A 24,640-nucleotide genomic window follows, 5' to 3' on the forward strand; every position below is an offset into this window, starting at 1 on the left:
GGGGAAGGGGGACACTCTCTCCTCCTCTCGGGGAGGGGGGCTGGCCCGGCGGACTACTCTATGGTTTTTCTCCCGTGCTGGACCGGGAATTGCTGAGAAGACCATCGAGACGGGTGGAGCAGAGAGGCAGGCTTCTGAGGTAGGCGTGGCGGGAAGTAGGAGCTCGGGGGCGGGACCGAGCGGCCCTGCTCTCTGGTGCGGAGGGGCGAAACCATCGAGAAGGAGGGCCAGAGAGTCATGGCGAGGGTAAGGGGGCGGAGTGACGGGCGGCAGCAAAACCACGCCGCTGGTGGCGCGAGCGGGGTGGAAGGGCGTTCGGGCGGGGGCCTCTGCGTGTCCGTCACGGGCCCGGAGTGGGAAGGTGGGAAAGGCTCTGTCTGTGCCTTCCATGGCATAGCCCTTTTGGAATCCTGGAGCTTCCTTTAGTCTCAGCCGAGGTCACCGCTGTCAGCTCACCCCATGTGGCGCGCCTGGGTCTGAGCAAAGCGGCGCGGGAGGTGGACACGGTCTGGCCCCCTGCCCCCGAGGGATCGTACTAGAATTAGAGCCGCTTACGCTGTCATTGGAGGGCGTAAGGGGGATTCGGGAAAATCCCCATGGAGAAAGTGGCAGAGGGACGGGACTTGGGTGCAGAAAATGAGGGCAAGGAGAATGAGCCAGAAAACTTGGTAGCAGAAAGGAAAAGGGAGGGGAGTTTGCCTCTAGGTTCAACAGGGAGGATTAGGAGCCAGGCACTTCCAGGCAGACAGCCCCTGGCTTGAAGGTCTGTAGGGGTTCAGCCATTGCCGGTGTTGGAGGTGGGAGAGCATAGGGTTGAAAGTCCATACTTAGGAAGAAAGATCCAGATCAGGAGCCAAACGGTAGTACAGCGGTGAGCGTGCTTGCCTTGCAGGGGGCTGACCCAGGTTCCATCCCAGGAATCTCATATATCACCACCTGTGGCCCAGAATACAAAAAAGGAAAATCCAGAGACCCTTGTAGCCCTTTGTTGAAACAGGCACTGAAGACCCCTGTTAATGCCGGCTCCAAAACAAAATCGAGTTTTCCTTATTTTTGCTTCGGGGCCACACTCAGCAGTGTTTAGGCATTTACTCCTAAGTATTTAGTGTTTATTCCTGACTGTGCTTAGGGTCCCTCCTGCTGATTCCAGGTCAAACCCATGTCCGCCTCATTCAAGGCAAGCGCCTTACTGTCTACTGTCTCTCCAGCCCCTCTCAGATCAACTTTATTTATTTATTTATTATTATTATTATTATTTTGCTTTTTGGGTCACACCCGGCGATGCACAGGGGTTGCTCCTGGCTCTGCACTCAGGAATTAACCCTGGCGGTCCTCAGGGGACCATATGGGATGCTGGGAATCAAACCCGGGTCGGCCGCGTGCAAGGCAAACGCCCTACCCGCTGTGCTATTGCTCCAGCCTCATCAGATCAACTTTAAAGATACACTTTAGGTGGGAGTTATGGATGAGCAAAGCCAGTCCTTAGGAACTCGGCATGGGAAGGAAAAGGATCTTTGAAGGACATTTTATGGAACAAGGTATGGAGAGAAGTGACGGGCTAGTGAGAGAGTAGTTTCCTTGCCTCCTAACTCCGGCCTTGGGGGTATCCTGGCACTCCATCTGTCTCAGCTTCTTCCAGGGACCACAACCACGTTTCTTCCTCTGATATGAAGCCAAGAACAATGTGAAGTTACATGGTTGTTCCAGGTTTAAGGAGTCTGTCGGGCAATTTAAGGAATTTGTTCTGCCTGGCAGGAGAGTAAGCTCTGGGCAGGCTAAGGAAGGGCAGAGCGGGCACGGAATCTGGAGTGTCAGCCCTCGCACCCCGATACTGTCCCAGCCCCACAAAATAAAGCGCCTGGACACACAGCAGCACCGGCACGTGCCTCCTGCCCCTCGAGTGGGGAGCGCGCCCGGGTCCGGATCCTCCACTAACCTTGTGCTTTGTCCTCTCCACGCTCCGCCTCCCCAGGATTTCAGAGTGTCTCTGGGCCTGTGAGGTTTGTGGTTGCCCCTCCAAGATGCCCCTCACAGACTTTGTGCTGGCCCTGCAGCACAATCCCTACTTTGGGGCTGGCTTCGGGCTGGTGGGTGTGGGCACAGTGCTCGCCCTGGCCCGGAAGGGCGCCCAGCTGGGCATGTTGGCTTTCCGGCGTCATTACATGATCACGCTAGAAGTCCCGGCGCGGGACCGCAGCTACGCCTGGCTGCTGAGCTGGCTCACCCGCCACAGCAGCCGCACGCAGCACCTCAGCGTCGAGACGTCCTATCTGCAGCACGACAGCGGCCGGATCTCCACCAAGTTCGAATTCATCCCCAGCCCTGGAAACCACTTTGTCTGGTGAGCCCGGAGCCAGGGACAGACCCTGGGTGGGGAGGAGGGGGGGAGAATGAGGTCTGGTCTGCCTTATGTCCTGGGGGAGCAGGCAGTTGGGATGGAGAAGGGATCCCTAAGTCAACGATGGTTGGAGGGTTGGCTCGAGATGGGAGATGTGTGCTGGAAGTAGACTAAGGACCAAGCATGATGGCCTCTCCGTATCTGTATTGCAAACCATGATGCCCCCAACGAGAGAGTAAGAGGGAAGGTGTCTGCCACAGAGGCGGGGCGTGAGAATGAGTGGGATTGGCGAGAGGGTTACTGGGGACATTGGTGGTGTAAAATGCTCACTGCTGGAGGGATGAGTGTTCAGTCATTATATGACAAACTCAATCATGAAAGCTTTGTAGCTATATCTCACGGTGATTCAGTTTTTTTTTCTTTTTTTTTTTTGTTTTTTGGGTCACACCCGGCGATGCACAGGGGTTACTCCTGGTTCTACACTCAGGAATTACTCCTGGCGGTGCTCAGGGGACCATATGGGATGCTGGGATTCGAACCCAGGTCGGCCGCGTGCAAGGCAAACGCCCTACGTGCTGTGCTATCGCTCTAGCCCCCACACGGTGATTCAGTTTTAAAGTTAAAATTTTCTTTTAAGGGGGGCGAGAGCAATAGCACAGCGGGTAGGGCATTTGCCTTGCACATGGCCGGCTCGGGTTCGATTCCCAGCATCCCATATGGTCCCCTGAGCACTGTCACGGGTGATTCGTGAGTGCAGAGCCAGGAGTAACCCCTGTGCATCGCTGGGTGTGACTGAAAAAGCATAAAAAATTTTTTTCTTTTAAAAGAATGAGGGCTGGAGAGTGCCATCGGGAGGGCACTGACCTGGGTTCGATTCCCGGCGACACCCTATATAGTCCCTGGAGCACCTCCAGGAGGAGTGATTCTCAGAGTTAGGAGGAATTTAGAGTCAGGAGTTAGGAGAAATTGGGACTTCACTCACCGCACCCCCTGGAGTAGCCCAATCTTCCTCCTTCCCCCCTGAGAAAAGAAAAAGAATGAAGGGAAGAGGCTGGAGCGATAGTACAGTGGATAGGGTGCTTGCCTTGCCAGTTCCATTCCCCTGGGCAGCCCATATGGTTCCCTGAGCCCGCAAGAGTGATCTCTGAGGGTCGGAGCGATAGCACAGCGGGTAGAGCGTTTGCCTTGCACGCGGCCAACCCAGGTTCAATCCCTGGCATCCCATCTGGTCCCCCAAGCACCGCCAGGAGTAATTCCTGAGTGCAAAGCCAGGAGTAACCCCTGATCATCGCCGGATGTGACCCAAAAAGCAAAAAAAAAAAAAAAAAAAGAGTGATCACTGAGTGCAGAGCCAAGAGAAAGTCCTAAGGGCTGGAGCGATAGCATGGCTGGTAGGGTGTTTGCTTTGCACATGGCCAACCCGGCATCCCATATGGTCCCCTGAGCATCACCAGGGGTAATTCCTGAGTGCAGAGCCAGAAGTAACCCCTGTGCATTGGCCAGGTGTGATCCAAAAAGCAAAAAAGAAAAAAAAAAAAACCAGAAACGACAACAACAAAAAAGAGTAAGTTCTGAGCATAGCTGAGTGTGGTTCAGAGACCAAAAAAAAAAAAAAAAAAAAGATTGATAAAAGGTCAGATTGATAGTACAGCAGAGAGGGCACTTGCCTTGCACAGGGCCAACCCGAGTTCGATCCCGGCGTCCCAGGTGGTCCCCTGAACACCGCTAGTAGTGATGCCAAAGTGCAGAGCCAGGAGTAACCCCTGAGCATCACTGGTTGTGCCATCCCACCACCCCCAACCCCCCCAAAAAAAGCCCCAGAGCAAAACAAACCCCAAAACGAGAAACTGGAGATCTGGGTGTGACCCCTTTCCCTTACCCCTTTGGACCTGGCTTCCCTTGGATTCAGGTATCAGGGGAAATGGATCCGGGTGGAACGAAGTCGAGAGATGCAGATGATCGACCTGCAGACGGGGACCCCGTGGGAGTCGGTCACGCTTACCGCCCTGGGCACTGATCGGAAGGTTTTCTTCAACATCCTGGAGGAAGGTGTGGGCCGGCCCTTCGGGGCTCTGGGGGGGCTACAGGCAAGGGGGTGGTGAGCACCAGGGGAAGAACAGCTTGGAGACGCGCCCTAGGGCATCTGAGCTGATGGGGGTGGGCACCTGGGGGCGGGGGGGGGGGGGCTAGCTGCGCCTCGCCAAGTGGCCGGAGGAAGCACTGGCTCTGTCTCTTGCCCCCTTGCCCAGCCCGGGAGCTGGCGCTGCAGCAGGAGGAGGGGAAGACGGTGATGTACAGCGCCGTGGGCACCGAGTGGCGCTCCTTCGGCTACCCGCGCCGCCGCCGGCCCCTCAGCTCCGTGGTTCTTGAACAGGGTCTAGCCGACCGCATCCTCCGAGACATCCGGGAATTCATCGATAACCCCAAGTGGTACACGGACAGAGGTGAGCCGCGCGGGGGGGCACTAGGCAAGGCTGTTCGGACATGCTGCAGCCCGTGGGCACCAGCTGGACCCTGTGGCCCAATTTGGGTGGATTTATTTATTTATTTTATTATTATTTTTTTAATTTATTTATTTTTAATTAGAGAATCACCGTGAGGGTACAGTTACAGATTTATACACTTTTGTGCTCATACTTCCCTCATACAAAGTTCGGGAACCCATCCCTTCACCAGTGCCCATTCTCCACCACCCGTAAACCCAGCGTCCCTCCCACCCTCCCCAATCCCATCTCCCCCCCACCCCACCCTGCCACTGTGGCAAGGCATTCCCTTCTGTTCTCTCTCTCTAATTAGCTGTTGTGGTTTGCAATAAAGGTGTTGAGTGGCCGCTGTGCTCAGTCTCTAGCCCTCATTCAGCCCGCAACTCCCTTCCCCCACATGGCCTTTGACTACAATGTAGTTGGTGATCGCTTCTCTGAGTTGACCTTTCCCCGGAACGTGAGGCCAGCCTCGAAGCCATGGAGTCAACCTCCTGGTACTTATTTCTACAGTTCTTGGGTGTTAGTCTCCCACTCTGTTATTCTATATACCATAGATGAGTGCAATCTTTCTATGTCTGTCTCTCTCTTTCTGACTCATTTCACTCAGCATGAAACTTTTCATGCCCATCCACTTAACTACAAAATTCTTGACCTCCTTTTATTGCAAACCACAACAGCTAATTAGAGAGAGAAAACAGAAGGGAATGCCTTGCCACAGTGGCAGGGTGGGGTGGGGGGGAGATGGGATTGGGGAGGGTGGGAGGGACACTGGGTTTACGGGTGGTGGAGAATGGGCACTGGTGAAGGGATGGGTTCCCAAACTTTGTATGAGGGAAGTATAAGCACAAAAGTGTATAAATCTGTAACTGTACCCTCACGGTGATTCTCTAATTAAAAATAAATAAATTAAAAAAAAAAATAAAATAAAAATTATTTGCCCCCTCTCAAAAAAAAAAAAAAAAACAAAATTCTTGACCTCCTTTTTTCTAACAGCTGCATAGTATTCCATTGTATAGATGTACCAAAGTTTCCTCAACCAGTCATCCGTTCTGGGGCATTCGGGTTTTTTCCAGATTCTGGCTATTGTAAACAGTGCTGCGATGAACATACATGTGCAGATGTTGTTTTGATTGTACTTTTTTGCCTCTCTGGTGGGTGGATTTATTTTTTTATTTGCGGGGAGCTAGGGGTGTTCATCGACTGGCTCTGGGCCCAGGAGCTTGGCAGTGCTCGGAGGCCCGGATACGGAGTCCCAGATTGAAGCAGTGAGGCCTAACCATTGCACTCTCTCTCCGGCCCCAAGATGGGGTGAATGCACTGAGGGGGCGCCCACTCGATGCTCAGGGGGTTTTGGGGGCCCCACTGGTCACTCTTGGCCAGCTGGGCAGTGATTCGATGCCAGGGCCTGAGGATGCGACACTGCTCAGGCCCTGTGGTGCCAAGGGTACCCCTGTTACACGGGCAATGTGGGCGCCTCCCGGCTGCTCAGGCAGCTGTGCGGAAACCCGTAGGGCTGCACCCAGTGATTTGGGGGCAAGTTGAACACCACACGGTGCCTGCAGTTGAGCCCAGGTTAGTCACATGCTAGGCGTGCTGGGGTGTCTCCTGGCCCTGCTGGGGTGAACGGACAGAGAAAAGGACAAAGGTGCCCAGGAGGGGGATTTCCAACGCCAAGGTCAAAGGTCTCCAGCACCAAGGTCAAAGGTCTCCAGTGGCATCAAGCAGTGGGCCCACATGGCACAGTTAGAATCATTATTTATTTATTTAGGTGGGGAGGGGATATCCCACATGTCTATGTACTCCTGGCTCTGCACTGAGCACTCACTCCTGGGGCTGCTCAGGGGACCCTTGGGGATGTCAGGGATTGTGCCCTGCCCATTGCACTGCTGCTCCGGCCCCTAAGCTTGTTGATTTTTAATTGTTTTTTTTTCTTGCTTTTTGGGTCACACCCGGCGATGCTCAGAGGTTACTCCTGGCTCCTGACTCGGGAATTACTCCTGTTTGTGCTTAGGGGACCCTATGGGATGCTGGGAATCGAACCCGGGTCAGCCGTGTGCAAGGCAAACGCCCTACCTGCTGTGCTCTCGCTCTAGCCAGCCCCTGTTTATTTTTAAGGGTGGGGGGCCCCCCTCAGTGCTCAGGGCCGGCTCTTGGTGGTGCTCAGGAGACCACAGACAGGCGGGTGCTGGGGATTGCGCCTGCGCCCTCTGCATGCGAGGCAGGCACTTCCCTAGCCGTCTGCCCCTGGCTGTTTGCAGGCATCCCCTACAGGCGCGGCTACCTGCTCTACGGGCCCCCTGGTTGCGGAAAGAGCAGCTTTATGTGAGTAGAGTCCAGAGCGGGGCTGGGCCCAGGGGGTGGCAGAAATGACTTCGGGACCCAGGACTGGGACAGACGTGGGCACCATGAGGACGGGGTGTGGAAGGGCCTCTGGAGAGCCCTGTAGGAGGCGTGAGGGTGGGGCTCCGGGTTGGGGTGGGGGTGCTGAGCCTGTCGACTTGGTCCCCGTCACAGCACGGCCCTGGCGGGAGAGCTGGAGCACAGCATCTGCCTGCTGAGTCTCACGGACTCCAGCCTCTCCGACGACCGGCTCAACCACCTGCTCAGCGTGGCCCCGCAGCAGAGCCTGGTGCTGCTGGAGGACGTGGACGCGGCCTTCCTCAGCCGAGACCTGGCGGCCGAGAGTGAGCGAGGGGCAGGGCGCCCAGGGGAGGTGTGCTTTGAGTTTGGGGCTGGGGAGCAGCTGGCCACACCCGCACGGTGCACTGGGGCTGTCGCAGGCTCCGGACTCAGGAGGGACCCCTAGTGGTGCTCGTGGGACCTTCGTGTGGGCGATTCAAACCCGGGTTTGCACCTGTGCAGGGCGAGTGCCTACCCGCCTGTCTCTTTTGTGGTGGTGGTTTGGGGGCCACACCCGGCGATGCACAGGGGTTACGCCTGGCTCTGCACTCAGGAATTACTCCTGGCGGGGCTCGGGGGAGCATACGGGGTGCCGAGGGTCGAACCCAGGTCGGCCACGCAGTGTCAGAGGCAAACTGTTCTCCCCACTGACTGCTACCCCCTGCCTACCCCCTCACTCCTGCTCTTTAGACCCCATCAAGTACCAAGGCCTGGGGCGCCTCACCTTCAGCGGGCTGCTCAACGCCTTGGACGGCGTGGCGTCCACCGAGGCGCGCATCGTGTTCATGACCACCAACTATGTGGAAAGGTGGGAAGGACGGGGCTGGCAGGGGGACCAGCTGGGGGGAGCCCGGGGGTGGGGGGAGGGGCACTGTTGTTTGCAGGGCGGGGCGGCCATGCTGTGACTTCTCTCAGGCTGGACCCGGCCCTCATCCGCCCGGGGCGAGTGGACTTGAAGGAATACGTGGGCTACTGCTCGTCCTGGCAGCTCGCCCAGATGTTCCAGAGGTTCTACCCGGGCCAGGACGCAGCCTTGGCCGAGACCTTCGCCGAGCGCGTCCTCCAGGTCACGACGCAGATCAGCCCCGCGCAGGTGCAGGGTTACTTCATGCTGCACAAGAACGACCCCTCGGGGGCCCTGCAGAACCTCCACTCTCTGAAGAGGGAGCTGGGCCCACGGGGCACGCAATAAATGCCTGCCACTGCCTCCGCTCGCAGCCGTCCTTCCGCCTTCCCCAGCGGTGCCCACGTGCCAGGGTGGGGGGTGGGCACAGCCTGAGAACAGCCTCTCTGAAGGCCCTCGGCGCACAGAGGCGCCGACAGCAGGTCTCCAAAGACGCTGTTAAGGGTTTCGGCAGCTGGTTCCCAGCCAAGGACACAGGACCAGCTGGCACAGTTCCCGGTGTCTCTGGTTTGCTCCGGGTATCCCGGCTTCCTCCCATATGCTTGGAACGGGCACGTTCGTGTCACTGGCCTGTCTGCTGTGTGTGGGCTGGGGGTGGCTCCCTGCCACAGAAGGGTAGCTTAGCCGGGGTGCCCGCCTTGGATCCTGTCACATCCCAAGCTCTGGCCAACTGAGCCCCAAGAACTGAAGCCATGGGCTGGAAGTGAGTGGACGGGACTGCCTTTTTATTTGGGGGAAGGGAAGGTGCCACACTTGGCAGTGCTCGGGCCTTTCTCCTGGCTCCACATCCAGGGATCGTGTCTGGTGGGACTTGGGAACCAAATGGGACGCTGGGGATCAAACCCAGGTTGGCCGCGTGCAAGGGAGATGCCCTACACACCGCTGTGTTATCCATGCCCCCATCCAGGAGGATGTTAGGTTCTACGTGTTTCAGCGTTTGAGTTTGGTGGGAATATGCCACAGGGATGGAGTTGTCTCAGCAGTCAGCCTAGGGCCAAACCAGCTTCCTTTTTGCCTGGTCTCTTAAAAGCAGCAGCTCCAAGACCCTGTCCAGAACAGGAAGTGACATTCTGCACCCTAGAAACGTGGGTGGACCCCTGGGACTTGGAGACCCGGTGGATCTTGTGGATTCTTGCTTCGATGCCGTGCTCGCCAGGGTGGTCTTGCAAATCCACTGGACTTCTTGATGCCAAGCTCTTGAGAATGGACTTGAGTGCTCTGCTGGGCCCCACTTCTGATCCAAGGACGCCCGACTAGGCCAAATCTCTTTATTGTCCCCCTTTCCCACCCCAAGTCCCCTGTCCCTCCCACTCCCCTGACTAGGAGTGCTAGGAACCATCCTCAGATTCCAAGTTCAGGGGCTCCCTGCGGGTGCCAGGCTGGTGGGCGCCCCGGCCCCGAGGCAGGCGGGGGTAGGAAGCCGCTGCTGCCGGGGTCCGCCCTTTGGGGCGCTCCCAGCGGGCACTGTCCCGAGTCCTGCGGGGTGGGGGACCCTGCCAGGTGCCAGGTCCCCTCTCTCGGGGAGGCCCTCCTAGCCCTGGGTTCCGGGATTCTGGCCTTCGGTCCATGGGCTCCTTGAGGGACCCTTCAGGAGGGGGCAGTTCATGAGGATCACTGGTCCCTCTGGGGACACTGCATACCCGTCCCCTGGGGTGTCTCGGTTCTGGCTGTCTCCACGGGCCTCGGCTGGCCTGGGGGATCTCTGGCACGGTTTTCAGGGGCTCTCCCAACCTCAGCGGATTTGGCCCGGGCCCTGGAATCTTCTCACACACGTTCTGGGTGGCCATGGGCAGCGCAGCGGGCAGGGCGGGCTGGGCAGTGGGCGGGGCGGCCGGTTCCACGGCGGCTGGCTCGGGCTCCGAGGGCGCGGGAGGCTGGAGTGCAGAGAGAGCAGCCGTGAAGGGGCCGTCCGGCCGGGACAGGGCCACGGCAGCAGGCACCCGCCCCTCACCTGCTGGAGGCTGATTAAGTAGCGGCTGCGCTCAGCCTCCAGGTTAATGATGCCGCCCCGCTCCTGCTGCCGCTGGTACAGCCGCTGGCGCTCCTCCTGCTGCCGCAGACTCTCGGCGCTGGGCTGGTATGGCTCCTGGGGGCCGGGAAGCAGAGGCCGGCTGGGGCCTTGGTGGGGGAGGGGGCACACACCCAGCGGTGCTCGGGGCTCACTCCTGGCTCTGGGTTCAAGGATCGCTCCTGGCAGCACTTGGGGGGTGGGGATGTGGGACACTCTATGGGGTGCCGGGGGTCAAACCCAGTCTGGCAAGCAAGCGCCCGGCCTGCTATACTATGGCTCTGAACTCCTGCATGGGTTTTGCCGCTCATGGTTTTTGGGGAGAACCAGGTTGGGGGTCTGTGGCTTGGTAGCCACAGGTGGAGGGTCTCACGGTCCCTTTCCAAAGGCCCTCCTGCCTGGCTTAGGGGGAGAGCCTGGCGCCAGAGCCCTGGTTCCAGCCCCAGCACTGCCAGGAGGGACGGCCATGCTGGGCGTGTGTCCCAGAAGCCAGGAAGGGAAGGGAATTGCCTCACCATGGGCTGTTGGGGCTCAGGGGCCGCTTTCAGCAAGGCGAGGTCGTACACGAGGGGCTCTCTGCACACAGGACACTGCACTCGGGCTGCCTTCTGGAAAGGAAGGTGAGGCTGAAGGGGGGAGCACGCCCACCTCGCACCCTCCCAACCTGCCCTCAGTTCCCAGAGTCCCGCCAGGAGTGAGCCGCGAGTGCAGAGTCAGGAGCAAGGTGAAGACCCCTCCTGCATGGAGGGCCAAGGTTCACTCAGGGTCCCCCGTGACTCCCACCCCCACCCTGAGCACCGCTGGGTGTGGGCCCCAGGCCCAAATATAAACCAGAAGGCAGAAGAGATTGGCAAGTAAAGTGCGCGGGTCTCCCAGGGACCCCCAGCACCGCGTGCGCTACGAAGAGACGCCCCTTCCCTGGGCGGAGTGAGCGGGCCCGTGCGGGCGCAGGGAGACCTGTTTGGTGGCGGTGGCCGCGCAGTACTGCCGCTCCCGCTCCCGCCCCTGCAGCTCCTGCTCCATGTGCTGGATGTAGCGCGCCAGGCAGTGGCAGTGGAAGTAGTGGTAGCAGGGCGTCTTGGTGAAGGCCTCCTTCTCCTGCGGGGCGGGCTGGGGTTCACTCAGGCTCCCCGCGACCCCCGCCCCCGGGCCCCCCAGAGACACCCACCTGGAACCCGTAGAGGCAGATGACACACTGGCCGTGGGGGATGTTGTTCTCAGTGAGAATCTCCTTCCCTTTCTAGAGGCGGAAAGGGGCAGGGCTGAGCCGCGCCCGGAGCGCTTTCTCGGGCCCAGGCGTTTCCAAGGTGGGGGGGTCAGCACTTCCTCCTCCCCCCTGACCAGAGCTGCCGGGCGGCACAAGCCAACCGGTCTCCCGGCTCATGAAAGCCGCCCGTCATGTTCGGGGTCTTGGGGATACGGAAAACGAGTGGCCCGTGGAAACCCATGTCATCCCCCTCCTGCTCTGGCTCCATCCCCGCAGAGCCCCAGGGCTGTGTGCCGGCACTGCCTTCTGCAAAGTCAAGCGTGGAACTGAGTCGCAGGACGCACCTGCGCACAGCCGTCTGCCCGGCTGGAACTCTACAGGCTGCGGGGAGGCCCCATCGAGAGGGTCACGGTGGTCTGCGGCTCCCACCTAACTCCAGGCTACCTCACCTTCCTTCTCTAGAACATGTCTTTTTTTTTTTTTTGCTCCCAAGAAGGTGCTCCCAAGCAGTTCTCAGGATCCCAAGCAATTCTCAGTCAACTGAGCCAGTGGTTCAAGGCGAGGACCCGAGGACGCTGCTCGGACCCTGGGGTGCTGGGGACACCCAGGCCACTGTGGCGGTGCTGGGGCCTCCAGGCCATACTGATGGTGTTTAAAAGGAGCATGAGGGACAGGTGAACCCGGGCTGGGTGCATGACCGGCGCACACCTCAACTGCTGTTGCTGATTTTGCGTCAGTCATGAGGGGCTGCACCTACGCCTGGCTGTGGTGCCTGCCAAGGGTCGCCCGGGTCGTGCTCAGGAACCCTGCTGGGGGGGGGCCGTGTGTCTGACTGTGCTCCTCGAACACCTTTCCGTCCTTTAGTCGGGTGCTTAGCCCAAGGCACAACTGGTCGGGGCACCCGCACTGCACAGCTGTGTGCGTGGCCGGAAGCTGCTCGTGTGCCTGGGGTCACAGCTGGCAGGGCTCCCAGGACAGCTGCTTCTGAGCACATGGCAGCAAGGGGGATCAAACTGCCCACCATTCATGTGCAGGGAGGGCGTCAGAGCTATTCGTCTGGGCTCACCCCCCCACCCCACCCCCATTTCCTCACACACCCAGAGCCACGGAAGTACAGGCCATGCATGCCTGACTCTCAAGGAGCCACAGTGGGGGGTGGGGGGTGTTTTACTGCGGCCCTGGGCAGTGCTCCACATGAATGGTTTTTCTTCACTGGGGAAGACACTCAGGACAAGGCCGGTGTTTTACTGGCCTGCCCTGATGGCTTGTTTGGAGCCTTGACCTTGCAAGGCGGTGGGTCCCCTGTTGCCAGCTGCTTTTGGCAAACAGGACCAAGGGAGCGAGAAGGGTAATGAAGCTGCAGCAAGGAGAAGGCGGCTAACGGGGGAGAGGAATGGCCCCAGACGCTGGCACAGGCCACTGGGAAGAGCTTGGCCTGAAAGGACACGTCTGAAACGGAAGTGTCATCTTTCAGGGATTCATTGAGACCTTACCTAAACCTTTCCGCCGCTCAGTGGTGGACTCCAGAGATGGGCAAGACGGCAGGCCCCCGGCCTCCCTCGGGGAGCGACTGCTCTAGCTTAAGGGAAGGGTGTTTGCCCAGGCCAGCACACCGCTTACCTCGATGAGTTCATAGAGCATGGCAGTGCCCAGGCCCGCAGTGGCCACGTGGCTCAGTGCCTGGGAGATCCTGGAGGGAGAGGGCCAAGCACATATCAGGCCCGGCAGTTCCCTCACCAGACCCCCGACCCCTTGCTCGGACCAGCCCAACTTACTTGTGGATCTGCTCATCGGAGAGTCCTCGAGGGTTCCGGATGGAGATGAGCGGCACCTCGTGGGGATACTTTGGGGAGGAAAGTTCCAGTTACCGGTCAGGCGGGGCCTGGGCCCTCCCTACCCCCGGCCCTGCCCGGGGCCTGACCTGTGCCGGGACCTGGAGCAGCAGGGTGCAGCAGACGTACTGGGAGTCCTGGTCTTCGGCAGTGGCCGGGTGGAGGGTGATGGAAATCTCCCACGGCGAAGATCTGTGGGGGGCCAAGGAAGACCTGGGGTGTGACCAGGCAGGGTCTTTGGGGCCGGGGATGGTGGGAGCAGGGGAGGGGGGCCACAAAGATAGTCACGCAGGGGGAAGAAGTGAGGGCGCTTTCCAGGGGGGTAACGGAAAAGCCTTTGTCTACAGACCATTCTCTCCGAACTTAAGATCTCAACCACTCCAGAGAGATCGCATACGGAATCCCCATGTTATAAAGTGCCCCCCACCTCGAGAGCCCCCTCCCCCCAAAAAAACCCTAAACCATACATACCTGCCATTTCCTTTGACCACCCGTAGCTCATCCAGATAGATGGACTCTAACACCTCCACTTCAGAGGGAAGGACCCTAGAGACAGGGGACACCCGCTCACCATCGCAGCCTCCCTGCAAGGAAAGCCTGCAGGGCCCCAAAGCCTGGCTGGGCAGAACACTGACGCCCGGTCTGAGTCACCCCTCACCCTGGGAAAATGGGAGTGGGGCGTTTCTTAAAAGTTGCGCAGGAGGCGGCCTGAGATCAGAATGATGGGGCCGCTTCTGCCAGCGTGGCAGGACACGGGTTCCCAGAGACCAAACTGAGCGGCCAGTGAGGCGGTGCCGGGCCCACAGCCAGGTTCCCAGGCCCTGTGGGAGTGTTTCGCCACAGCCGCCCGGCCCATCTGGACAGATGCTGTCTGTTCCTTAGCAGCAGGATTCCCGGTACTGCTCCTGGCTTTCTCTAGCCCCCCGACAGCAAGAATCTCGGCGCCCTGGTGACTGTCGATAGCCTGCAAACGCCAGTTAACCGAAGGAGCCACCCAAGCCATGGACGGAGATACCAGCCTACAATGAACAAGAGGTAGAGGGTGGAAAGGGTGTGCTGCTCTGAAGGAGCCATCAGCCCACACCAGCCAGTTAAGTACTAGGTTAGGGACAGGTACCAGTCACCAGCTAAGTGATCTGAGTACTTAGCGTGGTCAGGCTGAGTTATTCTACCAAATATAGATAATAACCAAGCACTATTAAAACAAAACAAAACAAAACAAAACAAAAGTCAACCAGCACTCACGTAAGTGATTTGAGTAGTTACTCAGTTCTGTAAGGTGATTATTCTACCAGGCTATTTTAGATATTCTCTAGGGTTGTTGTGAGGATTAAAAGCAACCTGTGTAAAATAATAGTGCTTTGGCCATATGATAGTGTGTATACACATTCACAAATATACACACATACAGATACGTAGTTTACAGTGCCCTATTATAAATCTCACTTCTGCTTACATATACACTTCTTCCGAAAGACGACGTAGTGTGTGTTCTTTGCTGTCTGGCTGATCTACATTGACCTGTCCAGGTCAGGACGAGGGGTTGTGTGTGTGTGTGTGTGGGGGGGGGGTGTGCCCTGATAGAAAAGACCACAGATCAGTCAGAGAAACAGCAGGGGTGCTGATGCTGACACTGAGGTTGTGTGCCTGGCCTGACTGCATGAAGCTACCAAGGTAGTGCACAGCAAATCCGTTTCTGCAGGTGGCCCCTGTGCCCCCCCCACACCCCATGTGACCCCTGTGCGCGCACACGCGCTCGCCCGCACGCGCGCGCACACACACACACACACACACACACACACACACACACACCCATGTGACCCAAACTCAGTATGTACCAGTGGTTCTAAAGACGTCTTGAGTGCAAAATAGACACCCCAGACTAGGAAACCGGTAACTGACATAGTCCGGCTGCTCACACTGTTACCCTCTCTGTGGCCAAGGCAGCTCCCTGTCACCTCCACAGGGCCCCTGAATAGGCTGGAAACACACCGAGAACGAAGATCAGTACTGGTGTTGCCCAAAGAGAGCAACAGGTCGCCTGGGGATGTGGCATGACTGGTGACAATGGCCTAAGGTACAGCTGGGTGCTCTGGTCATTTAAAAAAACGTAGACTGGGCTGGGCGGAGCCATAGTACAGAAGGGAGGGCTTTTGCCTTGCATGCGGCAGACCTGGGTTCGATCCTCAGCACCCCATACTTATGTAATATAATAATATATAATAACAACCAGGCACTATTAAAACAAAATAGCACTGCCAGGCTTAACTCCTGAGTGTAGAGCCCGAAGTCACTCCTGAGCATCGCAGGGTGTGGCCCAGAAAACAACAAAAACAAGAGGTAGACTGGGGAGCCCAATAGTACGGTGGGTAGGGAGCTTGCCTTGCATGCAGCCGACCTGGGTTTAATCGGTAGCACCCCACAAGGTCCCGCAAGCCCCACCAGGGGTGATTTCTGATCACTATTCGACGTGGCCCCAAAACAGGTGGCTGGGGGAGGCAGACACTGGGCGCTTTTCTATCTCTAAAAAGATCAAGTCTGGGCTCCTCTGCTCTACTGCCAACCAGGACGCGCAGCAGTGGAGTTCCCTGAGCCCGCGAGACCGGGAGGGGGGCTGGCCACCTCGAGGGGGGCGAGTCCTCCTTCACTGGCCAGAGCTGCGGGTGCAAGGGACGGAGGGGAGGGAGATGGCAAAGGGATGACCAAGAGAGGGGAGGGCCCTGGGACATCCGCCAGGTACCAAGAACAAAAGGTCCCACCCTGAGACCGGCCCGATTCCGACCCGGATTCCCCGCCGCTGACTCTCTCGAGCCTCGTCTACCTATACTCATGATCGGGGGCCAGCAGCTTCTCCCTCACTGTGAGGTGGGCGCCACACCCACTTCGCCACAGGCTGAGCGACTGACTCACAGCGGCCAGGGGACCCGGGCCCCCGCACGGCACAGCTCATAAACGCGGAGTCAAGGCCGCACTTGGCCTCCTTCCAAACCCCAGGGTCCTTGCAGGTTCGGCCTCTCGAGAAGGCCAGCGCCGAGGCCGAGGACAGCGGGGGTGGGGGCGGGGGGCACGGGCGCGGCCGCGGAGGGAGAGAGGGGGGCTGTGGGCGGGCCCCGGCGGGAACGGGAGGATCCGGAGCTGGTGACGGGGAGCGGAAGGGAGGCGAGGGGGGTCCGTGTCCTCCCCCTCTCCCGCCCCCGCCCTCACCCCCGCCCCGAGACCCTCAGACAGTCCACTCCGCGGGGGGAACGCGCCGGCGTGCGTCCAGGGGAGAGAGAGGAGAGAGCCCACATACACCCCCACGGCGCTGTCCGAACCCCGGGGCCCACGCCCCTCCGCTCTCCTGCCCCCGAAGCCCCGCGGCCCGGCGCCAGCAGCTCCCTCTGGGCGAGCTGTCAGAGGCTCGGCCACCCCGCAGCGCGCCCTCCGCTCCGCCCGCCCGCCCGCGACCCCCCGCCCCGGGGCCCACCCGCAGCCGCCGCCGCCCCCGCGTCCCGGCCCGGGGGTCGGGGCCAGCGGTCAGCGGCCAAAGCCCATGGCGCCAGTTACCAGTCCTCCTCAGCTGCAGCAGCCGACGCAGACGCCGCCATGTCTTCTCCGGCCCACAGCGGAACCGGAAATACTCCGGGGCGCTCAGGGAAGGGGGCGGGAGGAAGGCGAGCGGCGGGCGGCCGTCTCCAGGCAACCGCGGGCGCCGGGTCCTCAAGTGGGGTCCTGCCGGCGCGGAGAGGCCGAGCCAGTGCCCGAGCCAGTGTCTGCGGGCAGTGCGGCCGGCCCCGCCACTCCTGGGCATTCTCTCGGCCTCGGGGCCTCCCGCTCATCCTAGCGAGTAAGAAGCAGTTAGAAATGGGAGTCTTGAGAGAGCAGTTGTGGCGGCGGAGACGAATTTGGAGTCAGGCAAAGTATGTGGACAGCCCTGGTGGGGGGGCCCGTGGGATGAGGCTAAAGGAACCGCCCGCGTCCCTTGGCCCGGGGAGCTTGAAGCTCCTAGGCTGGGGGTGAGAGTGGGCTAAACTTTCTGGCAGTGGGGTCTGGGCGGGGATGCCGAGGATGCTGGCAGCGGTGGGAACTTGAGGGAGTCTGGAAGGGAAGGGGTCAGGGATGAAGAGAAAGAGGGGGGTTAGCGCGGGCTGGAGTGGGTGGGGGCGAGGGGTCCAGGGAGGAGGCTGGAGAGTAGGGGGGAGTCCGGCGAGTGGGCGAGGCTGGGTGCGGAGGGCAGAGGGGCATAGAGTGGGATGGGGTGCGAGGTTGGGTGGAAAGGAGGCGGAGGCGCTTCCTAATTGTTCCAAGAGTTCAGCTTTTCCCCTACGTTTGAGGAATGGATTATTAAAAGAGGGGAAAAGGCAAGGCAGCTAATCCTTTTCCCTTGCCCCCAACCAGGGCCCCCAGATGTTTGGAACTGGAGCTAGAACTGTAGCCCTTCTCCATCTCTACCTCCTTCCTTCAGAGGGATCCAGAAACTTCTGTCATGGAAAAGTACCACGTGTTGGAGATGATCGGAGAAGGCTCTTTTGGGAGGGTGTACAAAGGTCGCAGGAAATACAGTGCCCAGGTGGTGAACTAAACGGAGGTGTATTTTGGGTCAGACTTGCACCCCAAAAACTCTAGTGGGAGCTGGGGCTTAGGAGGGAAGCATATTGGGGGCTGGAGCGATAGCACAACGGGTAGGGCGTTTGCCTTGCACGCAGCCGACCCAGGTTCGATTCCCAGCATCCCATATGGTCCCCTGAGCACCGCCAGGAGTAATTCCTGAGTGCAGAGCCAGGAGTAACCCCTGTGCATTGCCGGGTGTGACCCAAAAAGCAAAACAAAAAAAATGTATATCAGCTTGTAGTCATAAGACACTGATTCCCTTGTCCTTTTTGGTTTTGGGAGAGGGGCCAAGCGTCCTCAGGATTTAGCTCCTGACTGGGCTCAAGGACCAGGTCAAGAGGGACCATGTAAGGTGCTGGGAGGTCCAGCCTGGGTGGGCAGCAAGACAAAAGCCTTCTCCACTACACTGACTCTCCATCCTCCTCTCATGTTGCTTATGGAGTATGAGGTCCTGATGTTGGGTTACTTGGGTTAAAATTCTAGTTCACGTCACTTTCTTGCTTTAGAACTTTGGGCAAGTCCCTTTGTCTCAGCTCCCTTGTCTATAGCACGGGGGTTTGAGCATTGATGTCTCATTGAATCACTCACAACACCTGTCACCAAGTAAGGAGCTTCATGTTATTTTGAGACAAGCCATGCAGAAGGAGAAATCATTTGCATTCTTTCCCTTTTCATTTTCCCTGGTCTTTCCTGTAAGTCTCTTTAAGTCTGGAGTCCTTTGAGCTGGGAAGATCGTGTAAAGGAAGATAGTGTAAATGAATACCTGGGTTCATTCCCTGGGCACCACATGGACCCCTGAGCTCCACCAGGCACGACCCCTGTCTGAAAATAGAACTGAAAGTAGCCTCTGAGCGCTGCCACCCCTCCCACCCAGATTTTGGGTTCTTTCTTGTTCTTTTTTTTATTTTTGAGCCACACTCAGTGGTGCATAGGACTTACTCCTGGCTCTGCCCTCAGGGATCACTCCTGGCAGTGTTCAGGGGATCATATGTGATACTGGGGATCAAACCCAGGTTGGCCACATGCAAGGCAAACACCCTACCCGTTCCGTTGTACTATCACTCTGGCCCCCAATCTTGGGTTCTCTGCCCAGAACAGAACATTTATTCTAGATCCTCCCAGATCTTACAGTCACTGTTTTTTCTTGGGGTGAGGGGGGAGAGAAAATCCAGGTAAGATGTGGAGGAAACCCAGTGGGGGACGATCAGGAAGAGTGAGACTCGCTCAGGTGATGTGAAGTCCGAGGGGTGGAGCGCCACGGCGGATGCTGGCGCCCTGGCCCTTTTCAGGTGCGTGTCCATGACCCTTTCCTTGGCCACTGACAGGTGGTGGCCCTGAAGTTCATTCCAAAATTGGGGCGGTCTGAGAAGGAACTGCGGAATCTGCAGCGAGAGATCGAAATCATGCGGGGTCTGCGGCACCCCAACATCGTGCACATGCTCGACAGCTTTGAGACTGACAAAGAGGTGCGCTTTGGCGGTCTGGGTCACCTTACTTCCAGGGCCGGGGGGTCCCGGGAACGTCCCCCACCCTCCCAGCTGCGTGTACCCGGGGCTCTTGGGGCCAGTTCCTTTGCTTCCCTTCTCCTCAGGTGGTGGTGGTGACAGACTATGCCGAGGGTGAGCTCTTTCAGATCCTGGAGGATGACGGAAAGCTTCCTGAAGACCAGGTGTGTGCCCTGCTCACACTTCTGCCAGCCACACACTCCTCCCCACATTACGATCAGGAAGGCTGGGCCGGAGAGATAGCACAAGGCTTAAGGCACTTGTACATGGCGGACTCTCAGTTCGATCCCCAGTACCACGTAGGGTCCCCCAGGCACCACCAGGAGTGACCCCTGAACCCCCAGAGACTGGAGTAAGCCCCAAACACCTCTCAGTGTTTGAGAGGTGTTTGGGGCTTAAACCAAAACAAAACAACAACAAAAAACCCCCAGGGGCTGGAGTGATAGCACAGCGGGTAGGGTGTTTGCCTTGCATGCGGCCGACCCGGGTTCGAATCCCAGCATCCCATATGGTCCCCTGAGCACCCCAGGAGTGATTCCTGAGTGCAGAGCCAGGAGTAACCCCTGTGCATCACCGGGTGTGACCCAAAAAGCGAAAAAACAAAAACAAAAAAAAAAAAGAAGAGACCAGAGCTGTAGTACAGCAAGTAGGCTGTTTTTCTTGCATGTGGCTGACCTAGGTTTGATCCCCGGCATCCCATATGGTCCCCTAAGTTCTACCAGGAGTAATTCTTGAGCGAAGAGCCAGAAGTAAGCCCTGAGCACTGCTGGGTGTGGCCCAGAAACTAAAAAAGAAGAGGCAGGTAGGGACTGAGAGTACAAGGCACATCCTTTGCATGCAGCTTACCTGAGGCCTCCAAGCACCACTGGGTGCATCTCTGGAGGCCCCAGCATAGCCGGGGAGCTGCTTTCCCCTCTGTGCCTCGGTTACTTTGTCAGATATGATGATAATGTCGACCTCATAAGACTCCTGTGAAGACAAAGGATTAATTCACGTCCAGTTTTTAGGTTATCTTTTGAGGGTCCTGGGGATGGAACCCCGGATCTTATACATGAAAGGCAGGTTTATTTTATTATTTTTTGGTCTTGGGGCCATACTCGGTGCTCAGGGCTTAGTCCTGGCTCTGTTCATCAAGAACCATTCCTGGCGGGCTTGGAGGGCCATGTGGGGTGCCAGGGATCAAACCCGGATTGACTGCATGCAAGGCAAACACTACTGAACTACCACCTGGCCCCACTCACCATCATTTTGAAGTTTTTTTTTTATGAGCTTCTTATTTTGGCACCACAGCCAGTGGTGCTTGGGAGATGACTCAGAGGCAGAGCATGTACTTTGCATGCTGAGGGCCCAGGTTTGATCCCTGGTACTCCATGTTTCCCTGGGCACCACCAGATGACCCCTGAGCATCAGCCTATGCGGCCCAAATCATCGATTAAAAGAAATATGTGTGGGGCTGGAGCGATAGCACAGCAGGTAGGGTGTTTGCCTTGCACGTGGCCAACCCGGGTTCTATTCCCAGCATCCCACATGGTCCCCTGAGCACCACCAGGGGTAATTCCTGAGTGCAGAGCCAGGAGTGACCCCTGTGCATCACCAGGTGTGACCCAAAAAGAAAAAAAAGTGTGTGTGTGTGTGTGTGTGTGTGTGTGTGTGTGTGTGTGTGTGTGTGTGTGTGTGTGTGTTGGGGGCCATACCGATCAATGCTCAGGGGTTACTCTGTTCTCAGGAATTACTCCTGCAGTTGGTTGAGGGATCATATGGGATGCCTGGAATCTAATCCAGGTTGGTCACATACAAGGCAAGCACCCCTACCTATTGCACTATCTCTCTGGCCCTTAAAATAAAATTTTGAAAAGAATGCCTGGCATAGGTTTGAAGTTGACTATTATTATTCTCATGGCGGTGCTGCTGCTGTTTGCTGTCAGACACCTTTAGGGAAGAAAGGCTGGTACGATGGGACCAGAGACAGGGAGGAGGAATTAACAAGAGTTGTAGGGAAGATGTAATTAGCAGTGGGATTTGGTTCAGAACATTCTTTGACCATATTCTAGAGATTGTGCAATGTCCTAGCAAGTGGGTGCCGTTCCTGTTTATCAGGACAGATTCCTTGACGTTCTTGTATCTGGATTAGTCTGCTTTTGTTTGTTTGTTTGTATGAATTCTCTGGAGAAAGGGGACTTTGTACAGTAGAACGTGTTGCTTTATTCTACATAGGACACTCCTTATTCTCACCGCAGTCTAATGTGGTTGGGAATATCATTATCTTCACCTTCGAGGTGATGCATCTGAGAGGCACGATGCAATATATTTGCAGTGGTAATGCATCTAGTTGAGTCAATACATCTTATTTGAAGGAAGGGACTGGAGAGATAGTACAGTAGGGAGGGCGCTTGCCTTGCACACGGCCGACCTAGGTTCGATCCTCAGAACCACCGTATGGCCCCTGAGCACCACCAGGAGTGATCTCCCCTGAGCACCTCTGAGGGTGACCACCCCGCTTTTTTTTTCTAATTTGAAATGAATAACAGAATGAATGAACAAGGGCTGGAGTGATAACTTAATGGGTTGGAGCCCAAGCTATCCATGTGGGAGGACTGAGTTTGACCCTTGGCCTCACTGGTCCCCCAAGCAATGTCAGGAGCGACTCCCCAAACACTGCCCAGTGTGACCCCCATCCCCAAAATAAAGAGGACAAGAGAAGTCAGAACACAGCATGTGACGCTCCAGGAGAAAGCACCAAGAGAAGGTCACGCCTGTGGAAGTTTTTGGGGGGAGTCTTCGTCCTCAGGCTTCCTCTAGTCCGGCCCTGCTCCCTTCCTCTGGGCCCTAGGTTCAGGCCATCGCGGCCCAGCTGGTGTCGGCCTTGTACTACCTGCATTCCCACCGCATCCTCCACCGAGACATGAAGCCTCAGAACATCCTGCTCGCCAAGGGCGGCGGCGTCAAACTCTGTGACTTCGGGTAAGGGGCCCACTCTGACCTTGGGCCTTTGTGAAAAAGGGGGCAGTTAGAGGGTGTGTGTGTGTGTGTGTGTGTGTGTGTGTGTGTGTGTGTGTGTGTGTGTGTGTGTGTGTGTGCACTGCGTGCCTTCATGAAAGAGGGGGCAGTTAGAGGGTGTGTGTGTGTGTGTGTGTGTGTGTGTGTGTGCCTTCATGAAAGAGGGGGCAGCTAGAGGGGGTATGTGTGTGTGTGTGTGTGTGCCTTCATGAAAGCGGGGGCGGGGCAGCTAGAGGGTGTGTGTGTGTGTGTGTGTGTGTGTGTGTGTGTGTGTGTGTGTGTGTGTGTCTTCATGAAAGAGGGGGCAGTTAGAGGGTGTGTGTGTGTGTGTGCGCGCGCGCGCGCGCATGCTTATTTTCAGACCTGAGCTGGAGATGGAGCCCCCTGCAGGCTCTTGGGGCTAAGCGCGCCCTGTCCTTTGGTTGGTCGGTCCCTCTGCCGGGTCGCACCTCGGCTGCATGTCTGTTCCATCGTCTGCAGGTTCGCCCGGGCCATGAGCACCAACACCATGGTGCTGACGTCCATCAAGGGCACGCCGCTCTACATGTCTCCCGAGCTGGTGGAAGAGCGGCCCTACGACCACACGGCTGACCTCTGGTCCGTGGGCTGCATCCTGTATGAGCTGGCTGTTGGCACCCCTCCCTTCTATACCACCAGCATCTTCCAGCTGGTCAGCCTCATCCTCAAGGACCCCGTGCGCTGGCCCCCCACCATGAGCCCTTGCTTCAAGGTAATGGGTCGGGAGGTGGAGGTTACCTTTGCCCCCGGAACCTGTCTCCCTCCTCCTCGAGATCTCTCCCAGGCCGAATGAGTGGGTCAGAGCTAGCCGCTTGTGTCCTGCAGGGTTGGTTCTGGGAGGGAATTCTGTGGGCTGCCAGACTCGGAAATAGCGGCACCTCCTCGGGCTGTAGTCTTGAACCCATTAGGAAGGCCATCTGGGGCAGGCGCGATGAGTCCAGTGGCAGGGTGCTTGCCTTGCTCGTGGCTGCTGTGGCTTTCACCGCTGGGACCGCATAGGGTTCTCCCAAGTCCGCCAAGAAGTGATCCCTGAGCACAGAGCCCAGGAGTAAGCTCTGAGCACCGATGGGTGTGCCCCTTTGCACATCCCCGAAAAAAAAAAAAAAGTAATTTCAACACATCAGAAACCAGGCGGTCCTTTTACTTAGCTCTGGTTCCACCGATGTCCTCAGACCTGTGGGGTCTAGGTGCCATCTAGGGTACCTTCCCAGCTTGTGTCTCTCTTCCCGGAAGAAGGCATCTTCAGAGAGCTGTGGAGTTGGGGTCGGGAGGTTAAGGGGGGCAACGCTGGGCTGATTGGGGCAGACAGTGAGGGTGGTGCTGGCTCATTGCAGTGAATTCCCAGTAGAATGGAGGAGGGAAGGAAGGAGGGAAGGAGAGAGGAAAGGAGGTGACCCTTTTATTATCTAGGGCAACAGTGGGGCCCTCAGTGTAATTTAAAGGCACCCTTTCTCAGAATAAAATCTCATGACTTCCCCGAGCTTTAGCTTAGGTGAAAAGGCACTGTTCTCAGGGGACCAGAGTGATAGTCCAATAGGTTAAGCACTTGCCTTGCATGTGACTAACCCATGTTCAATTCCCAGCACCCCGTAGGGTCCCCCCGAGCCCTCCAGGAATGATCCCTGAGCCGCGGAGCCAGGAGTAAGCCCTGAGCACTGCCAGGTGTGCCCCCCCAACCCCCAACACAAAAGCCCAAACTGAAGAGACCAGTTTCCTGAAGGCCCAACAGAATCCAAAGGAAGGGTGTTTGCATTCCCAGAAAACTCAGGGAAGAAATGTCCCTGGAGGTTTGCTGTCCTTCAGGTGGTCTCTGGCGCCTCCCCAAGGAGCCATTGTGTTGCTCTTTTGTGGTTTTTGTTTGTTTGTTTGTTTTTCGCTTTTTTGAGTCACACCCAGTGATTCCTGAGGTTACCCCTGGCTTTGCACTCAGGACTTACTCCTGGTGGTGCTCAGTGGACCCTATGGGATGCCGGGGATCGAATCTGGGTCAGCCGCAGGCAAGGCAAATGCCCCTACCTGCGATGCTATCATTGCTCCAGCCCCTATTTTGTGTTTTTTTAAATAACTTTATTAAAGTCATTAGTTTATTTACAAAAAAATGTGGGACACCTCACGGATGTGCGTGTGGCTATTGCGCAGGGACTGTGCTAATCTCTGTACCATTCTAATTTTAGTGTATGTGCTACCGCAGCGAGCACGCCATGGTGTTCCTTAACTGCTTGTTCTCTGCCCCTCTTCCTTCCGAAGACATGTGATTTCTGTTGGATGTTCTTCAGTACCTCTCCATACACTGACTTGCACGTGCCAGTGTGCTTTTACTGATTTGGGGTTTTGTGTGTGTGTGTGGGGGGGGGGGGT

The 24,640-nt window shown here is 57.4% G+C and overlaps 3 protein-coding genes and 1 non-coding gene across 5 annotated transcripts in view; 2 read left to right on the forward strand and 2 right to left on the reverse strand.

Moving 5' to 3' along the window:
- Positions 1–35: 35 nt before the first annotated feature.
- LOC101542527 (mitochondrial chaperone BCS1) lies at positions 36–8,428 on the forward strand. 2 transcript variants are annotated; one of them, XM_055123195.1, is made up of 8 exons: positions 36–139; positions 1,973–2,341; positions 4,248–4,387; positions 4,588–4,782; positions 7,080–7,143; positions 7,336–7,505; positions 7,912–8,029; positions 8,137–8,428. In XM_055123195.1, the coding sequence occupies exons 2-8, from the start codon at positions 2,022–2,024 to the stop codon at positions 8,411–8,413; spliced, it is 1,284 nt and encodes a 427-aa protein (XP_054979170.1). In that variant the 5' UTR covers positions 36–139; positions 1,973–2,021; the 3' UTR covers positions 8,414–8,428. The 2 variants fall into 2 exon arrangements, with proteins under 2 accessions (XP_054979170.1, XP_004617240.2); XM_004617183.2 differs by lacking the exon at positions 36–139 and adding an exon at positions 169–246.
- A 386-nt stretch (positions 8,429–8,814) lies between these two features.
- RNF25 (ring finger protein 25) lies at positions 8,815–16,789 on the reverse strand. Its single transcript, XM_055123193.1, has 10 exons — positions 16,719–16,789; positions 13,644–13,718; positions 13,262–13,364; positions 13,116–13,183; positions 12,961–13,030; positions 11,302–11,373; positions 11,091–11,231; positions 10,649–10,741; positions 10,077–10,211; positions 8,815–9,999 (listed from the first exon to the last, which is right to left on the reverse strand). The coding sequence occupies exons 1-10, from the start codon at positions 16,757–16,759 to the stop codon at positions 9,454–9,456; spliced, it is 1,344 nt and encodes a 447-aa protein (XP_054979168.1). The 5' UTR covers positions 16,760–16,789; the 3' UTR covers positions 8,815–9,453.
- A 332-nt stretch (positions 16,790–17,121) lies between these two features.
- Positions 17,122–24,640, forward strand: part of STK36 (serine/threonine kinase 36) — a 29,564-nt gene continuing 22,045 nt past the window's right edge. Inside the window, exons 1-6 of the mRNA XM_055123165.1 lie at positions 17,122–17,167; positions 17,550–17,721; positions 19,088–19,228; positions 19,354–19,431; positions 22,098–22,228; positions 22,745–22,994. Coding sequence (XP_054979140.1) covers positions 17,638–17,721; positions 19,088–19,228; positions 19,354–19,431; positions 22,098–22,228; positions 22,745–22,994 — 684 coding nt within the window. The 5' untranslated portion in view covers positions 17,122–17,167; positions 17,550–17,637. The remainder of the gene's footprint in view (positions 17,168–17,549; positions 17,722–19,087; positions 19,229–19,353; positions 19,432–22,097; positions 22,229–22,744; positions 22,995–24,640) is intronic.
- LOC129400523 (U6 spliceosomal RNA) lies at positions 24,377–24,480 on the reverse strand. The gene has a single exon (XR_008627750.1). It is a non-coding gene; the product is annotated as a U6 spliceosomal RNA (small nuclear RNA).

Source organism: Sorex araneus, chromosome X, assembly GCF_027595985.1.
Source record: "Sorex araneus isolate mSorAra2 chromosome X, mSorAra2.pri, whole genome shotgun sequence".
Classification (NCBI taxonomy): domain Eukaryota; kingdom Metazoa; phylum Chordata; class Mammalia; order Eulipotyphla; family Soricidae; genus Sorex; species Sorex araneus.